Source organism: Mustela nivalis, assembly GCF_964662115.1.
Source record: "Mustela nivalis genome assembly, chromosome: 1".
Lineage (NCBI taxonomy): Eukaryota > Metazoa > Chordata > Mammalia > Carnivora > Mustelidae > Mustela > Mustela nivalis.
In genome coordinates, this window is record NC_139020.1 from 5,486,539 (window position 1) to 5,504,142 (window position 17,604).

Sequence of the window (17,604 nt, forward strand, 5' to 3'; positions counted from 1 at the left end):
GGTGGCGTTCCTCTCTGGATGCTCCAGGGAAGAAACTGTTCCATGTTTATTTGAGTTGTAAGAATTCAGTTCCTTGTAGCTATAGACCCAAGGTCTCTATTTTCTTGTAGGCCGTGAAAGGAGGGCTATCCCAGCTTCTAGAAGGTGCCACATTCTTACACTCATGGCTTCTTTTTTTCATCTTCAAAGCCAGCAGCAGCAGTTGACTCCTACCCACATCAAATCTCTTTGACCCAACTTTCAGCTTTCCTCTTCCATTTTAAGAACTCATGTGACCCAGATAATCTAGGACAATCTCCCCCTATAGTCTGTGACCAGGTCCCATCTGCACAGCCCCTGTTGCCATGTATGTGACATTCATAGGTTCTGGAGATTACAAAATGGACATATTTGGGGGGCCACTATTCTACCAACCACAGAAGTGGTGACAACTGAATTCCAGATGTCTCTGAAGGATACATCCAAAAGACACTGAATGAAAGATGTGAAGAGAACCAAAGCATATGGCTGGACTACAGCTGGCATCATTTCTGAAATGGGGAGCAGTGAAGTTGGGGAGAAATCTAGTACTTATATGTATATTTGAGGTGCCTATTCCACATTCCAGTGTAATGCCAAGTAGTAAAGTGGATAACAAGTCCGGCATCTGGGTGGATGGTCAAGGATAAATATAAACTGTGGAACTCTCAGCCATGAGACTAAGTGAAATGTGAAGCCAGCTAGGGAGAGACTGTACATTGGGAATCTAAAACTCAGTCCAGAATGAACCAAAAACATTTAGACAGCACAGGAAGAGGAGAATCCCAAAGAACAAACAAAAGCAGAGAAGTTAATGTGGTGGAAGAGGAGAATGGAGCTTCACTGAAACCATGGAGATTTCAGGAAGTGACCAACCATGTCAAATGCCACTAATGGGTCAAGGAAGATGGAGAGTGCTGAGTGTTCCCTGGGTTTGAAAAGATGGCATTTGGTGGTGGCCCTGACCAGCATGAGCTCAATGTGGAGGACAAAAATCTTGATTGGAATTGAGAAAAGTGATTTGGAGCAACTCGTATGAGGACTTTTGTTAAGGGGGTTGGTAGCTAGAGGGGGTGAGAAATCAAACAAGAATAATGCTTCAGTGTAAACAATAGAGTGTGCTGGCTAATGGGAATGATCCAGGAGAAAAGGAAAAGCCAACAATACAGGGAAGCCAGCTGGTATGGCCAAAGGAGACAGGATCTGGGACACACTAGAGAAGTCAACATAGCTACAGCAGACCCTTTACCACAAGAGAGGAGGCAGAATATGAGAGTCAGACCAAGGTGTTGGATTCATGAGTTGTTGGGGGAAAAGTAAGGTGGTTCTCTTTCACCAAGAACACCGGAGCAGTGCTGAGGGCAATGTTCTGTGTGCAGTATCCATAGCTGTTAGCATTCAGTTGAAGCTGCTGTGAGTTTCCAGAACAAGGACAGATTAATTATTACCTCTAATAACCACCCTTCTTCCTCGCACCCTAATTCTTGCCCCTGAGGTAATACAATGAGATGCAATTACAGCTGCTTCAGATGTCCCCCTACACACACTGTGGCCCACAAAATACATATATATATATATATATATATATATATATATATATATATATATATATATATAAATATATTTATATATATATATATATATAAATCTGGGTGGTGATATAGGATGGCTTGTGTCATAGTCCTCCTCCTGTTCTGAAAAAGGAAAATAGAACTTATTTCTTTTCTAAGGAAAACCAGAGTTGGACAGTAGGTTAAGCAGTAAAAACAGATTTTATTCAGAATGATTAAAATAGGGGGAAATATATTTGACTATAGGCCAGGCTCAATGCTGATACAGCATAAGCAAGTAGAAATTATGGCCAAGGAGCACGTGTGAGACAGTGGATAAAACATTCCTAAGAAGAGACCCCAGGGCTAAGGGGGATTCTGGCAAAACTGACCTCATGGGATTCTTGCTGAAGGCAGGCCAGGTGATCAGACCCCACCTGGGGCAGAAGAGGAGGATGAGCAACCTGACCAGACATCCAGGGTGGGAGCTGCTGGTTAAACTGTCTGGGCAGTTTCCTTGATAAAACTAGATTTTACAAGGAAGCACACAGACGGGTCCAGGAGAAGGTTCAGGAGCCTGACTAAAGTTTGGTCAAACAAAGAATCTTTGTCACTCCCTAGTGTAAATAAATTCTCCTTGGAAAGGATCCTGGGTTCTCACCCTTTGGAATGTAAATAAATGACTCCAAGAGGAAGAGATTAGTGTCTCAGGGATAGTCCTGGGTCTCATCCCCACCTTGAACTATAAACATACACTTCCAGGGAGGCAAATCTCTCTGGAAAGTTCTCCCTGTCTAATCATACTTCAAATTCCCAGGCTTGCTCTTTCAGCCCAGGCCTCAAGGTTAGTGAAATGTGCTCAGAATACTCTAACTGTGCAGAAACATAAAAATATTTTCTCTACGGTTCCCCAGGGAACGATAGGGATGAAGGGTCCAACTTTTCCACGAACATGGGGAAGTGACCAGGAGATCAGCGGAGGACAGTGACAGGACAGTATGGTATGATGCTTGACTGTACATGTCATGGGGCACCCCAGTATTTGTCTAACCCTTACTCTGGATGTGTCTGGGAGGGAGTCTGCAGGAGACTCGCGTCTGAATCAGCGAGCTGAGTGGAGCGCCCTCTCCCATTAGGGTGGGCCTCTTCCAATCCACTGCGTGTTCAGATAGAATAAAAGACAGAGTAAGAATCTCTTCTCTCTCCTCACTGTATTTGAGCTGGGACATTGGTCTTCTCCTGCCTTCAGACTCAGATTCGGACAGGATCTCACACACAAATTCACTCTCCTGGTTCTCAAGCCTTTGAACTCAGACTAGAACTAGACCCTTAGCTCTCCTGGGTCTTCACTTGCCAATTACAGATCTTGAACTCCTCCATAATCATGGGATCCAGTTCCTTAACATCAATATATACACAGTACATCCTATATATAAACATAATATTATAATATAACATAATAATGTTATCTATTAGAGGAGACTGCCTCTGTTTCTCTGGAGAACCCAGATGAATACATACAGTAATGGTAGCTATCTGATAAGGCCAGAATTTTTGAGGGAAGTAGGAAGGAAATGGTGGGGAAGAGGCCATGAGAAGCAGAAAGGATGCCCACCCTCTTCCCAGGCCTGTGCTCCATGGGAACTAGAGAAGAATACTCAAGAGGCCTATGGTTCCCTCGGGGGAGAGCAGATCCCATTCTGAGAAAGAAGGAAACTTTCTGAGAACAACTTGAAGCTCCAGGGGATTTTGCTGGTGACAGACCAGATGGCAGAGGACACAGTAGAATGTTTTGAGTGGTAGGGAAGAGGTGGGAGACAGAGTCCTCTTAAGGAATATAAAGGATCTGGGCACCTGGTTGGCTCCGTTGGTTAAGCAACTGCCTTTGGTTCAGGTCATGATACTGGAGTCCCAGAATCAAGTCTCACATCAAGCTCCCTGCTCAGCGGGAGTCGCTTCTCCCTCTGACCCGCCCCCTTCTCAAGTTCTCTCTCTCTCTCTCTCTCTCTTTGTCTTTCAAATAAATAAATAAAATCTCTCTTTTTTTTAAGGGAATATAAAGAACCTTAAGAGGCACAAATCAGGGTGGGAAAAGACCAGCTAAAAGACTTGGTTCTCTAATGGATACTGACCTAAAAAGAGATATGCATACAGAGCAATGGAATTATTCTTGATGGTCTCTTAGAGAAAGTAGGTAAATAGCTCTCATCTCATCCTCAGACAGGGAGGCTGGGGGAGGTGAGGTCTTGTCAAGATTGCCTCTCCTGCACGGTCCTCCCTCTTAAATGCTGCAATGAGATGCATGCTACAGACAGGTAGTGTCACTTGCAGAAATCTGTGGCTGAGCACTCGGCCACTGCTGGGGGGCTCCTACCAGGCCCGTTTCCATACAGATTCACCTCAAGTCACCAGCAACCATCAAGAGAACGAGAGGTAAAATTCAGCACTTTGGTTACATAATGGAGGATGATTCATGGTTAAAGTCCTCCAAAGAGAATCTGGCCATTCAGAACGTCTCCCTCAGAAGATCCTCAGGAACCCATCACATACAAATTATGGAAAACCCAGCCAAGGGTAGGTCCTTTCTTATGTTTCCCACTTTCCCCACTCTCAGTTTCACTCCTCACTGACTCCTGTTCCTCACTAGACCAGTGAGGTCTGCTGCTTAGAATTCCCCTGGGCTGTCCTCTGACCCCTGGTAATGTTTCTTCCTCTTCCGGTGACTTCTCTCCCCTTGGTGCCCTTCCTCCCTTGCACAGTAAATTGGCACAAAACCCACCACCTCACCATTGTCTTCCAGCCTTCCCTTGGGCTTATGCACGTCACACACCATGTCTCTTTAGCCATTCCTCCAACATTACTAAGAACCCACCTTACAACAAAACTCTTTCAACTTGCAAAAATGTGTGTTCTTCTCTAGAAATGTACTCATTGTAGTGTTTGCCATAGTTCCATCTCCAGGTCATCCCAGGAGTCCCACTCTAGCCATGGATGATCTCTCTTATCATTACCTCTTCCTAAATATAAGCAGTCCTTGAAACCCATTTCTCCCAAAGAACTCTCCACTACAGGAAAACAACAGCAAAATCTCCCAAGCACCCTCCCCAAAACAAGAACTCATAAGCACACTCACAACCTTGCCATTTGGTAATGAGGCCAATGGCTCGCTTTTTTAAACATTCATTTAATTGTTTTCTTGACTGACTCTGCATTATTTAGCCTCTCCCCTAGTGGTGTCTTCTATATCTTAAGCTTTTAAGAAGGCAGAAATCACATCTTTATATTATGTAGTACCACATTCAGATAGACATTAGTATGTTTATCTTGATGATGAAATAAAAAGTCAAGGGTATATTGGTGCTGCCCTAAAACATGGCCAACTGTAGCCATACAGTTGCCCTCCACCACAGTTAGCCATTGGTCTTGAAACTCAGAGTTTGCATTTTCCAGAGAACAGACCTAAATTTTGCATTTTGCAGGTTGCAAGTAATTGTACTTGCCCTTGTTTGCTCTGAAAAAAATATATGAGTTTAAAGCATGTTTTTCTGGTTAATTTTTAAGTCTATTTGGTCCTATAGGTCTTTAAGAGAACCACTTGCATATCTGTGACAATGGAAGAATGCTCGTCAGTATCTCCAGGCTTCTTCATTAATTTGTTTCCTTATAATTATCATGATCTAAGTGCAGCTGCAAGTATTGCACACTTTCTCAGCAGTTTGCCAAAAAAGCAAGACTTAGACTGTTCAAGTCTTAATATCAGAAGCTTGAATCCTCACTCTACGCTCTCCTGATCTTCCTTTGTTTGGTTACAGGGTCAGATAAGAAAAGGAAAGGGAGACAAAGTCACTGAGGCCAATGCCGCCGGCTCCCCAAATCCCATCTCCCCAGCACACTGTCACAGATGTGGTGAAGAGTTCCCAGTGTGCTCAGACTAACCCTGGACTCTTCAACATCCCACCTCAGGCAGCCCCTGAGCCTCCCCCATTTCTACTCCAGCATCTTCTTGGTAGTTGGGAGAAAGGGAGAAGGACAGTAACGTCCCCAGTCAGTGGGAATGAGCAGGAGAATAAACCTGCTGTCCTTCAGGTACGCCTTTCTGGGGGCACCCAAGCTTCTTGTAGGAACAGCCCCAGCCTGAGCCCTCACAGCTGCAAGTCCTGTTGGTTTGTGCATATTAGAGATAACATCCATACCTGCTCTCTTCCTCCTCCCCACCTCACTCTCCTACTCCCTAACTCCTGCTTCCAGGAGTCACCTTCTTCAGAGTTGAACTAAAGCCTCCCCCACCCCCATCAATTTTGCTGTGTGTGTAAGTCAGGAATTTGAGTGAGGGGATAATGGGATGGATGAACCCATTTTAACGTTAAGTGACAATCTGGAATCATCTGAAAATTTCCCTCAAAAAGTCCTGATCTATACTTTGGCTGCGATATAAGCAGTCTTTAAGGAAATGTAAAGTAGACAGACCTGAGAAGCAGAGATGACGTGTCTCTCTTTCAGATGATATAACTCATGTGAAAACCCAGGGCAGGTCCCCAGGGCACCATTGTGAGCAGCAGTCAGCCTTAGAATAGCACTTTGACAAAACCAATGACTCAAAAAGTCCAAATAGGCAGTATCTTATTCTTTGCCTCCTAAGAACCTTAAAAAATCAATAAATGTTCATTGACTGACTCCTTAGCTTCAATTGAAGACAGCAAAACAAAGGCCCTAAAACAAAATTTGCCCCTCTCCCGTGGTCCCAGAGAACCCACATACCAGGGGGAACAAAATGTTTGGATGATCAGAGAAGTCAGATCATCGAGCGATGGCCGATCTTTCCTTGGTTACTCATTCTTAATTTTTACATGATCTCACTCCCAGTATTTGCTGACACACATGACAGAGGAGTATTTCATCAAAGTTTTCCTGTGTCTTAAACTAACATAAATCATATTAAAGCAACATGTATTCAGATAATACTCTTGTGTATGAAGATACAAAAAAACATACTTTAGGAAATGGCTATGATAAAATAATTATAAAGTTTATGCATGAATTTCTTTAACTCCAGGGGCTTTTCAATTTGGGGGGCTTGGGGCTTTATTGGGTTTTGGTTTCATTTTGGTCATTTGGTCATATGTATATTTCCCAGTACATGAAAGGGCTGATCTAAATATAAAGAAAGAAATGTTGGAATTAGTGTATTGCTTTGTTATTGATAAGCTGAAAGATACAAAATTCATGGGGTGCCTGGGTGGCTCAGTGGGTTGAAGCCTCTGCCTTCGGCTCAGGTCATGATCTCAGGATCCTGGGATCGAGCCCCACATCGGGCTCTCTGCTCAGCAGGGAACCTGCTTCCCTTCCTCCCTCTCTGCCTGCCTCTCTGCTGACTTGTGATCTCTGTCTGTCAAATAAATAAATAAAATCTTTTAAAAAAAAAGATACAAAATTCATGACTTTCAGTTGTGGGATATCAGTGTTGGGATCTGACATATATCTGCATAAATTATTTAAATGAGGAAATGAATTTGAATATCTTAAGTTTATAGACTTTTATAGAAGTCATTCAAAGGGGGTCACACAGAGAACTTTATGTAAATGGCCAGAAGAAAAGGTAGATGACTTTCCTGGGGGAAAGTAATGCACGTGTAACATGTCAAAGAGGTTGTAGTAGTCGGCTCTGTCTGTGTGCTCACATGGCCTTTCTTCTGTAGGCACACACTAGGGGTGAGGTGTGGGGAAGGGGCACTGGTGCCTCCTCCTCCTCTTACAGGGACACTGATCTCATCAGATTAGGGACCTACCCTCATGACATCATTTATCCCTTATTACCTCCCAAAGGCCCCACCTCTAAATACCATTATAATGAAAGTTGGGGCTCAATACATGAATTTGCAGCGAACACAATTCACCACATGAAGAGAGTCATCCCCTTCCACGCACTAATTTCTCTTTTTAGAATCTATCCTAACACACTATTCCGAATTATGGAAAATAGGTGCAAAAAATTTTTCCTGGCAAAAAAAAAAAAAGGAACTAACCTAAAATGCACAACAGTAGGAAAGAACACAGGAATGACAAATATCCACTGAAAGAAATATTATCTAGCCTTTAATCATGGCAACCATAGTGACTACAGCAATATGGAAACACTAATAATAGGATGACAAGTTATTTTTTTTAAGTGGTGATGCTTGAGTAAATTAGTTAAGATGGAACTGGGTTTGTGTTGTTTTAGTTATTGGTATCATTATGGATTGAGTTGTTTCCCCCCAAAGCCATATATGTTGAAGCCCTACCCCCAGTACTTCAGAATGTGACTGACTTTGGCAATGGAAGTGTCTTTATGGAAGTAATAAAGGCAATATAAGGTCATAAGGAATGGACTCTAATCCAATCTGACTGCTGATTTTATAAGAAGAGGAAGAGACCAAGAATGCATATGCACAGAGACACAACCACGTGAGGACACAGGGAGAAGGTGACTGACCGCAATCCCACAAGGCTCTCTTCAGCCTCCCACCCTGGTCTTTCTGGAGAGTCCCTGATGGAGATGCAAGGGACAGAGTCTGTGAATGAGTGTGAATCCTTTTGTGTCTGCTGCTCCCAGGGGCTCTCTGCTGGCATGCTACTCCACACCAGCCTAGGAGCAATCACTTAAAATTTTAGCTGATTTCTTTGAAACTTGTATAGTACAGGGGACTTCCTCCTATGTTCTGTCCCACTGCTAATGTCCTGCCTTTCCTAGGGGAAGGGCTCTGTCTCTTTGGATTTCGGGCTATTCTGTTGCCCTGTGATCTTAGATCTCTGACTTCTATGACTTCAGGAAAGGCCACAATTTTTTACTTTCTCCAGCATTTTATCATTGAAGTCTGACTGACTGTTTTTTCCAGCAGTCTCTACCCTGAGCAAAATTAGAGTCCCTATCCAATGTTAAGCAGCCAGTTTGCTGCATGTAAATGCTGACTTCAGCACAAGAAGAAATGTATCCTGCCAACAGACAAATGTCAGCATAGTGCTAGAAAGCTCTCCAACGGGGCTCTGATGTCACTGGTAATTCTCCATCACTCAAATATTTTCAAGTAATTACATGTAAACACATAGGTAAGGGGAACAATAGATTTAAAGAGAAGAAATCCATACCCAAACATGGTAACATGGAGAGTTCCTCTTCTTGCCCTTTGCCAAAGCTCCTCCGGAAGTCAAATGTGATGCTGTGGGGATGGGGGAGATGCGGTGATGCCATGAAGCTAGAAGGACATTGACAGCTAGTCTGAAGGCTCCTATCCTTTTGAATGTAACACCATTTTGAATAACAATGTTTTTGTAGGGCACCTGGGTGGTTCAGTCAGGTAAGCATCTGCTTTCAGCTCTAGTCATGATCCCAAGGTCCTGGGATCCACCCCTGCATCATGCTCCCTGCTCAGTGGGGAGTCTGCTTCTCTCTCTCCCAGTCTCCTTGCTTGTGCTCACTCTCTCTGTGTCAAATAAATAAAATCTTAAAAAAAAACAATTACTTTGCAATGACTGTTCTACTATTCTGAAATTAAATTCATAGACAACATAACTTCCTTAGATGCCTCAGTTTCAAGATACAAAAAAAAATTTTAAAAAAACCTCCCACATAACGCCCTATGTATGGTATAAAGGAGATTTAACAGGGAAGCTGTTTATAAGAGAGCAAAGGCAATGCTCCATGGAACTCTATCCAGGACACTGGAAGCCGTCCAGTCCCAGCCTCCACACTGAGAATCACCGGGAACACCACAGCTCTGATTCTGGCTCCATCCCTGTGTTTCCTGAAAGCAACTCAGAGACTACAGGTGGTGGTGCTCTTGGTGATGCAGCTTGCCAAAAGGGCAAATCATCCTGGATGAAGCCCCTCCCAAAACCAACTGCAATCTTTCCAAGCCATTGAATTCGTGGAAAATTTGGTGCCCTCCATGCACAACAAATTTTATGCTTTTATTTACTGTGAAATATTTACAGTAAAACATAAGCTCATATAAACAGGTCTCTCACTATCCATCATTTGAGAGTTTTGCAGGGTTCTCCCGAGAAAACCTGCCCTCAACTGAAAGCCACTGGCACCTGTCAGTCATTAAGCATCCACCCACACTCACACGCTTTCCCAGTGTGATATGGCTCACGTGAGTCAGGTGACATGACCAAGGTCACCTGGACAGCAAGTCCCATTGCCTCTCTACAGCTCTTTCCCCTGTATCATGCTAGTGGGGTCCTCCAGACCTCCAAGAGGGAAAATGCAACTCAACAAGGATCCCCTGACCAAAACACTCATGGTGATGACCTTAACGGTGTTGTGTTTTAACAGCAGGTGGGAGCTTGTGGCCCCTTCGTTTCTGGCACCAGGTGAGCCAATGAGTGGAAAGTGGATGCTAAAGGGCATTAGCCCATGGATCTTGAAAACAAAAATCAGTGTTCACATGCTCTTGGCATAAATCGTTCATTGTACAAGTATGTACTGAGCACATGGAATGGGCCTGCCCAGGCTACACAGGGAACAAGGCAGACATGGAGATGCCCACCTTCACAGAACTGAAAGAGGAAGGAGGCATTCAGTAACTTGTCATACAAACAATCATGCCCCTAGGTAGCACAATGTAGAAGTCTAAGGTGATATGTTAACATAGTCAGGGCATTAACCCAACAGGGAGTAGGTTTGTTAGGGTTCCATCAGGGGAGCAGAACCCTCCCAGTGACATAAGGGGTGAGTACGGGGTTCATTATAGCGACTCAAGCTTCACACAATCATAGGAGATGCTGGGGAAATACAGGCCCAGAAGTGAGAGGTGAGAAGATCAGGAGAGTCTCTCACCGGAGACTGTGAAAGGAAGCCCATGAGAATCCACAGCGAGCTCCTACCTCTATGTCCAGGATGGGCCTGTTTTCACTGCCATTAGCTAGAATAGCAGGACAGCAGGAATGCAAACTTGGACCTGGGAAGAAAAACTGGGACCCCTGGTTTTCTCCCAGCTCTCCTGACCCCCATGACATAGGCGCCCTGCAGAAGGCAGCTCCCTGCCCCTTAGGGCCTGCACATATCCTTGTCCAGGATCCAGAAGAACAGAAGGAGGTCAGGAGGTCCAGGGTGCTGGAGAGCCAACATGTGTTAGCTTCAAGGCATCTGGGCATCATTCATGCTCAGAAGAGCATGTAGTCACTGGGCCTTCATATTTACCTTCCACATCTTGGACATGTTCCTCTGCTGTCAACTCCCACCCAGAACCATAGTGAGAAGAATAACAAGTGGACCCAGCACAAAACCATGCAGATGGCTTCACCAAGGACAGTCCAAAAGATCAGGTGGAGGTAGACAAATAAAGAGGGAGGAAGTGAATGTTCCAGGCATGTGCAAAGGCCCTGAGGTGGGCAGCACCATGGACCACTGTGGAATCTCCTGCTCTAGAGTGTGACTTGGAGAGAGTGGTAAATGGCCGAGGAGAGTTGGGGTAGAGCCAACTGGGCCTCAGGGCATGATAGGATTTTAGATTTTATCCTTAGAGTGGTGGAGATCTGGGGGAAGATGTCACCCAGCATGGAGAGAAGACAGAGAACTCGTTTTGGAATCAGAAAGACCTGGGATCAGAAGACAGGCATGTCACTCTGGGAACGTATCATACGACTTCACTTTGCTCATTGATACAATGGAGACAAAAGCACACCACAGGATTAAGTAAGGATTAAGTGAACTAACCCATGAAATTGCCCATGTGCAGAAGACCACACTTTCTGCAAAGTGCCACGCAGTCATTACTTCACGCTCTGTGGGCCACACAGCCTCTGCTCCATGCTTCTGCCCCTGCAGCCTACAAGGAGCCACAGACAATCCATAACCATGGCTGCATCCCAACAAAACTACTACAGACACTGAAATTTAGATTCCATATAATTTTCACACATAATGAAATATTATTCTTCTTTTGATTCTTTTCAACCATTTAAAAATTAAAAACCATTCTTAGTGTGGGGCCATACAAATGTAAGCATCAGACTGAACTGGACTCACGGGCTTTAGTCTACCAGCTCCTGTAGCTCACACTGAACAATTACCTCTCGCCTGTCCTTGCTCCTTCACACACACATGCTTGCACACCACACATGCACATCACACAATGAACACCAAACACAGGCATATACACATGCACATGCATGCAAACATATTACACAGAGACATAGACAAATGCATGTACACACATGCACATTATGCAATGAACACCTCACACAGGCAAACACACACACAGATGCACACATACCACACAGACACAACCACTTACATGCACACATATGTACGTCACATTATGAATACCTCAAACATGCACACACACAGGCACACACATGCAAGCATGCACACACAGCCACACACCACATAACTCTGAAGATGCAGAAGGAATGGGCACTTCCTTCCATCCCCTGCTACTGCGAGGATACAAGCATTCAGGGTAACCACATTTCACCTAACCCCACACTATTTGCACTTTCTAAGGAAAAAACTAGACCAACTATAGTGTTTAAAATTAGTTTTTGATTTAGACAATAATTTGCTATTATTTGAACTACCTCAGACTTTATGAGCCATGAAATTGAGGCATAATATTACCAATTGTTCTCAAATTAAGTTATGCTGTAAAATAGCATAGATTCTTAAGGTTTCTGAACAGAACAATCATCACTATATTCTCCACCATATTTCCCCCACAGACTTTACTGGAATCCCTCATTATCTGCTCTGTCAGCCCAGTAGGATTACATGCTGGTCACGAATCTCTCAGTCCGAAGCCATTGGCAGGGCAGTAAGTCTCATAAATCTTCTCGTCAGTCTGTGGGTTCCAAATCGCATTGTGTTGCAAGAAATAACATGCCTCTGCCAACAAAGGAGGGACGGCAAATGGGTGGTTCACAGCCCAAGACCCGGCCTGCCACCTCCAGCTCTGCATGTCACCCAGGTCCAGGGAGACGTCAGAGCACCTGTTTCAGAAATGCTGGAGACGGTGTCTCACCCAAGGCCGTAGCCCATAGCATGATTTACAGGCTGAACTAGGTGAGAGTTAAATATTTGCCATCTGCAGACGAGCATAGCTCCCTCCCCGTGCAGCAGGGACCAGGGACATCTGCACACACTCAACCTAGGAGCAGTTTTGGTCCCGGCAGCTGGGCCGTGTCAGGTGAGGATGGGGCAGGTGTGTGTGTGTGTGTGTGTGTGTGTGAGAGAGAGAGAGAGAGACACACACACACAGAGAGAGAGAGAGAGAGAGAGAGAGAGAGAAAACATCTTGACAAAAGCAAGTGCCAGAAGAGACTTCATGGGTCTGCCATCCACTCTTTTGTCTGCTGATGTGTCACCAAAGCCATGACCTACTCAAGTTCAGTGTTTCAAATTCCTTTTTCCCAAATGGTGTCCTCTTTTGGTCAATGGATTCATCCCTAAGGGAAGGAAAGAGTGGAACGCTACTCAACCACACATCTTTCCCAATGAGTTTACAAACACATTCTCCCTTCCTTGATTTCCGTTTCCCAAATGTTTCCAGATCCTCTAGGCTGGACACCTTCTGCCTGCCTGCTGTCCACATCCATTTTCTGCCCTTCTCTGTCCTGTATGGACAACATCAGAGGGCCCCATGGATCTCTGGTTCTGGTAGTGCTTGGCCAACGGGAGATATGAGCAGGAGCGTGAGGAGAAGGGTCTTGGTACCTTCCTCCCCACTGCCAGGCATCCAGGACTTGGCAGCGTCCCTTCACCTAAGGGCCTCTCCATCCCAGTCTAGACACCTCTCCCTGGCCCGTCAGCTCTGAGGATGATAACAGCTCCTCAGGCCTGCTCCACCCTCTGTCCTATCCTGCTGCTCTCCAAGCCCTTCTTTACTGTCCTCCCACACCCTTCTCATCTCTGCTGCGAGATCTCAGGTGCTCCACGGGGAGGACTTCACATAAGATGGAGCACTCTTCCCCAACGACAACGGGAGCACTCCCACGGCAAGGCTTGGTTGTGGACACAGTGTCTTCTATATGTTTGGCAGCATCCATTCATGCTTTTGGTCATCAAACTCCCAGGATCAGGCAAGACAACTTTAATGCCTCTAATGGTTTCCAAGGTCAGGGTCACATAGAACAAAGAAAACATCTCTATCTGAGGTCTCCAATTATCTTCTGTGTGTTGATGTTACTACTTACGTCCTACTCCAAGTAAGCTGTGGAATGCCCCTGAGTTCAGGGGGCAGGCCTGGAATCTGACAGAGGAACCAAGCAAGGTCAAAGATGCCTGGAAGGATGGACAGGTGTGGTTTCCACAGTGAGGCTTTTATGACACACACCTGTGAGAGATACTGGTTTAAGGACACTTGCACCTCACAGCCACTCCTTAGCAGCAGTCCCATCTGCCTTTCTGAGGAACACCCTTGGCCATGACATTTTGCTGTGACTGATCCCTCTCACTGCATACCCCTGAGCCTGCTTCAGCTCTCTGGAATGAGGAAGGAAGAGATGAATTTACCAGACCAGCAAAATACCATTTTCAGTGGAGAGCTTCCTTGGGGGTTACAGGGTTCCTAAATAGAAACTGGCAAGTACACAGACAGAAAACACCAATTGACTGTGTGTATGTAAAAAAGCCCATCCTTGACACATCAAGGTCATTTCCAAGCAGCTAACTCTAGGTCAACACTGTCCTGTAGAATTTTCTGCAGCAGCGAAATCTTCCATCTGCACTGCCCAGCTGGTGGCCACTAGCCACACGTGACTACTGAGCACTTGACGTGTGGCTTGTGGGACCCAGAAAATGGATCTTACATTTTATTTCCTTTCAAATAATTTAAATGCAAACAACCTCATGTGCAAAGGCATTGGACAACACAGCTATGGATAATTCTGTTCAAATAACTTGCCACATCTTGTGCAATAAAAACTGGCTGAGAAATCTTAATCTGCAATAAGCTACTGAAAGGAAGTCCTGAGTTGGAGACATTTCCATGAAATTGCTTTGGCATTGTTCTGCAGAGTTCAAAACTTAAAGTTCAATGACATTCTACATGCAACTCCTACTGTCTCCTAGAATCACCACAGAAATACAATTCTTACAGCAGGCAGATGGTGAATATTCGTTACACTTCGATATACGGTCTTTCTCAATATTGACCTGTTTGATCTCAGTATTTACTGAACGCCTACAGAATGCTAGCTTCTGCAAAGGTTACCAAAGGCATAACTGACATGACATTTGCCTTGTTTCTGGATCGGGGAGCTGTGGTGGTTTAAGGAGAGCAAATCATGAAGTGAAGAGTATGGAGTTTGCTCATTGACCAGCTCTGCCCAAAGGGTCTCACGATGCCCTTACCTTTCTGCTTGACTTTATCCACTCAAGGATGGTGCTGGGAGAGAGACCCACACTGGCACAGAGTAAAGAAGTTAGGATAAGCAAGGGTCTCATCGTTAACCAGGTGAATTAGCAATGTTTTTGCCCATAAAAGTACCTTGGGAAAATAATACAGCAATAATCATGGGTTTTAAACATTTTGCATTTTAACAATGTGTATTCTTCCAATCCATGAGCATGGAATGGTCTTCCATCTTCTTGGGTCTTCTTCAATTTCTTTCATGAGTGTTCTGTAGTTTCTCGAGTACAGATCCTTTTTGGTTAGGTTTATTCTCAGGTATTTTATGGTTCTTGGTGCTATAGTAAATGGAATCTGTTCTCTAATTCCCCTTTCTGTATTTTCATTGTTAATGTACAAAAAAGCAACTGATTTCTGTACATTGATTTTGTATCCTGCCACATTGCTGAATTGCTGAATGAGTTCTAGTAGTTTGGGGGTGAAGTCTTTTGGGTTTTCCATGTAAAGATCATTTCATCTTCGAAGAGAGAGAGTTTGACTTCTTCATTGCCAATTTGAATACTTTTTATTTCTCTTTTTTTTTCCATTTTAATTAATTTTTTATTTTTTTATAAACATATATTTTTATCCCCAGGGGTACAGGTCTGTGAATCACCAGGTTTACACACTTCACAGCACTCACCAAAGCACATACCCTCCCCAATGTCCATAATCCCACCCCCTTCTCCCAAACCCCCTCCCCCCAGCAACCCTCAGTTTGTTTTTTTGTTTGTTTGTTTGTTTTTTTAATTTTTTATTTTTTATAAACATATATTTTTATCCCCAGGGGTACAGGTCTGTGAATCACCAGGTTTACACACTTCACAGCACTCACCAAAGCACATACCCTCCCCAATGTCCATAATCCCACCCTCTTCTCCCAAACCCCCTCCCCCCAGCAACCCTCAGTTTGTTTTGTGAGATTAAGAGTCACTTATGGTTTGTCTCCCTCCCAATCCCATCTTGTTTCATTTATTCTTCTCCTACCCACTTAAGCCCCCATGTTGCATCACCACTTCCTCATATCAGGGAGATCATATGATAGTTGTCTTTCTCTGCTTGACTTATTTCGCTAAGCATGATACGCTCTAGTTCCATCCATGTTGCCATTTTTTATTTCTCTTTGTTGTCTGATTGCTGTTGCTAGGACTTTTAGTACCGTGTTGAACAAGAGTGGTGAGACGGCATCTTTGTCATGCCCCTGATCTCAAAGGGAAGGCTGTCAGCTTTTTCCCATTGAGGATGATATTTGCTGTGGGTTTTTCATAGATCGATTTAATGAAGTTTAGGAATGTTCCCTCTATCCCTAGACTTTGAAGTGGTTTTTGTTTGTTTGTTTTTTTAATTTTTTTTATTTTTTATAAACATATATTTTTATCCCCAGGGGTACAGGTCTGTGAATCACCAGGTTTACACACTTCACAGCACTCACCAAAGCACATACCCTCCCAAATGTCCATAATCCCACCCCCTTCTCCCAAACCCCCTCCCCCCAGCAACCCTCAGTTTGTTTTGTGAGATTAAGAGTCACTTATGGTTTGTCTCCCTCCCAATCCCATCTTGTTTCATTTATTCTTCTCCTACCCACTTAAGCCTCCATGTTGCATCACCTCTTCCTCATATCAGGGAGATCATATGATAGTTGTCTTTCTCTGCTTGACTTATTTTGCTAAGCATGATATGCTCTAGTTCCATCCATGTTGTTGCAAATGGCAAGATTTTATTTCTTTTGATGGCTGCATAGTATTCCATTGTGTATATATACCACATCTTCTTGATCCATTCATCTGTTGATGGACATCTAGGTTCTTTCCATAGTTTGGCTATTGTGGACATTGCTGCTATAAACATTCGGGTGCATGTGCCCCTTTGGATCACTACATTTGTATCTTTAGGGTAAATACCCAATAGTGCAATTGCTGGGTCATAGGGCAGTTCTATTTTCAACATTTTGAGGAACTTTGAAGTGTTTTAATCAGGAATGGATGCTGGATTTTGTCAAATGCTTTTTCTACATCAATTGAGAAAACCATGTGGTTCTTCTCTCTTCCCTTATTGATTTGTTCTATCACATTGATTGATTTGCGAATGTTGAACCACACATGCAACCCAGGGATAAATCCCACCTGGTCATGGTGGCTACTCTTTTTAATGTACTATTGGATCCTATTAGTTAGGATCTTGTTGGGAATCTTAGCATCCATATTTATCAGGGGCATTGGTCTGAAATTCTCCTTTTTGATGGGATCTTTGCCTGGTTTGGGGATCAGGGTAATGCTGGCCTCATAAAGAGTCTGGAAGTTTTCCTTCTGCTTCAATTTTTTGAAACAGTTTCAGAAGAATAAGTATTTTTCTTCTTTGAAAGTTTGGTAGAGTTCCTCAGGGAATCTGTCAGGCCCTGGGCTCTTGTTTTTTGGGAAGTTTTTGATAACTGCTTCAATCTCATTACTAGATATTGGTCCATTCAGATTGTCAATTTCTTCCTGTTTCAGTTTTGGATGTTTATAGTTTTCCAGGAAAGCATCCATTTCATCTAGGTTGCTTAACTTATTGGCATATAACTGTTCATAATAATTTCTGATTATTGTTTCTATTTCCTTGGTGTTGTGATCTCTCCCTTTTCATTCATAATGTTATTAATTTGGGTCTTCTCTCTTTTCTTTTGAATT

General features: G+C 43.8%; 1 protein-coding gene across 10 annotated transcripts in view; it reads right to left on the bottom strand.

Annotated features, from left to right (window-relative positions):
- IGSF5 (immunoglobulin superfamily member 5) overlaps positions 1 to 17,604 on the bottom strand; it is a 74,806-nt gene that overhangs the window by 10,919 nt on the left and 46,283 nt on the right. The window contains exon 10 of one of the 10 annotated variants that reach the window (XM_082697550.1): positions 11,307 to 11,377. The exons of the other annotated variants lie outside the window; for them this stretch is intronic. Coding sequence (XP_082553676.1) covers positions 11,322 to 11,377 — 56 coding nt within the window. The 3' untranslated portion in view covers positions 11,307 to 11,321. Of the gene's footprint in view, positions 1 to 11,306; positions 11,378 to 17,604 lie in introns of those variants that run through there. 10 annotated transcript variants of the gene reach the window in all.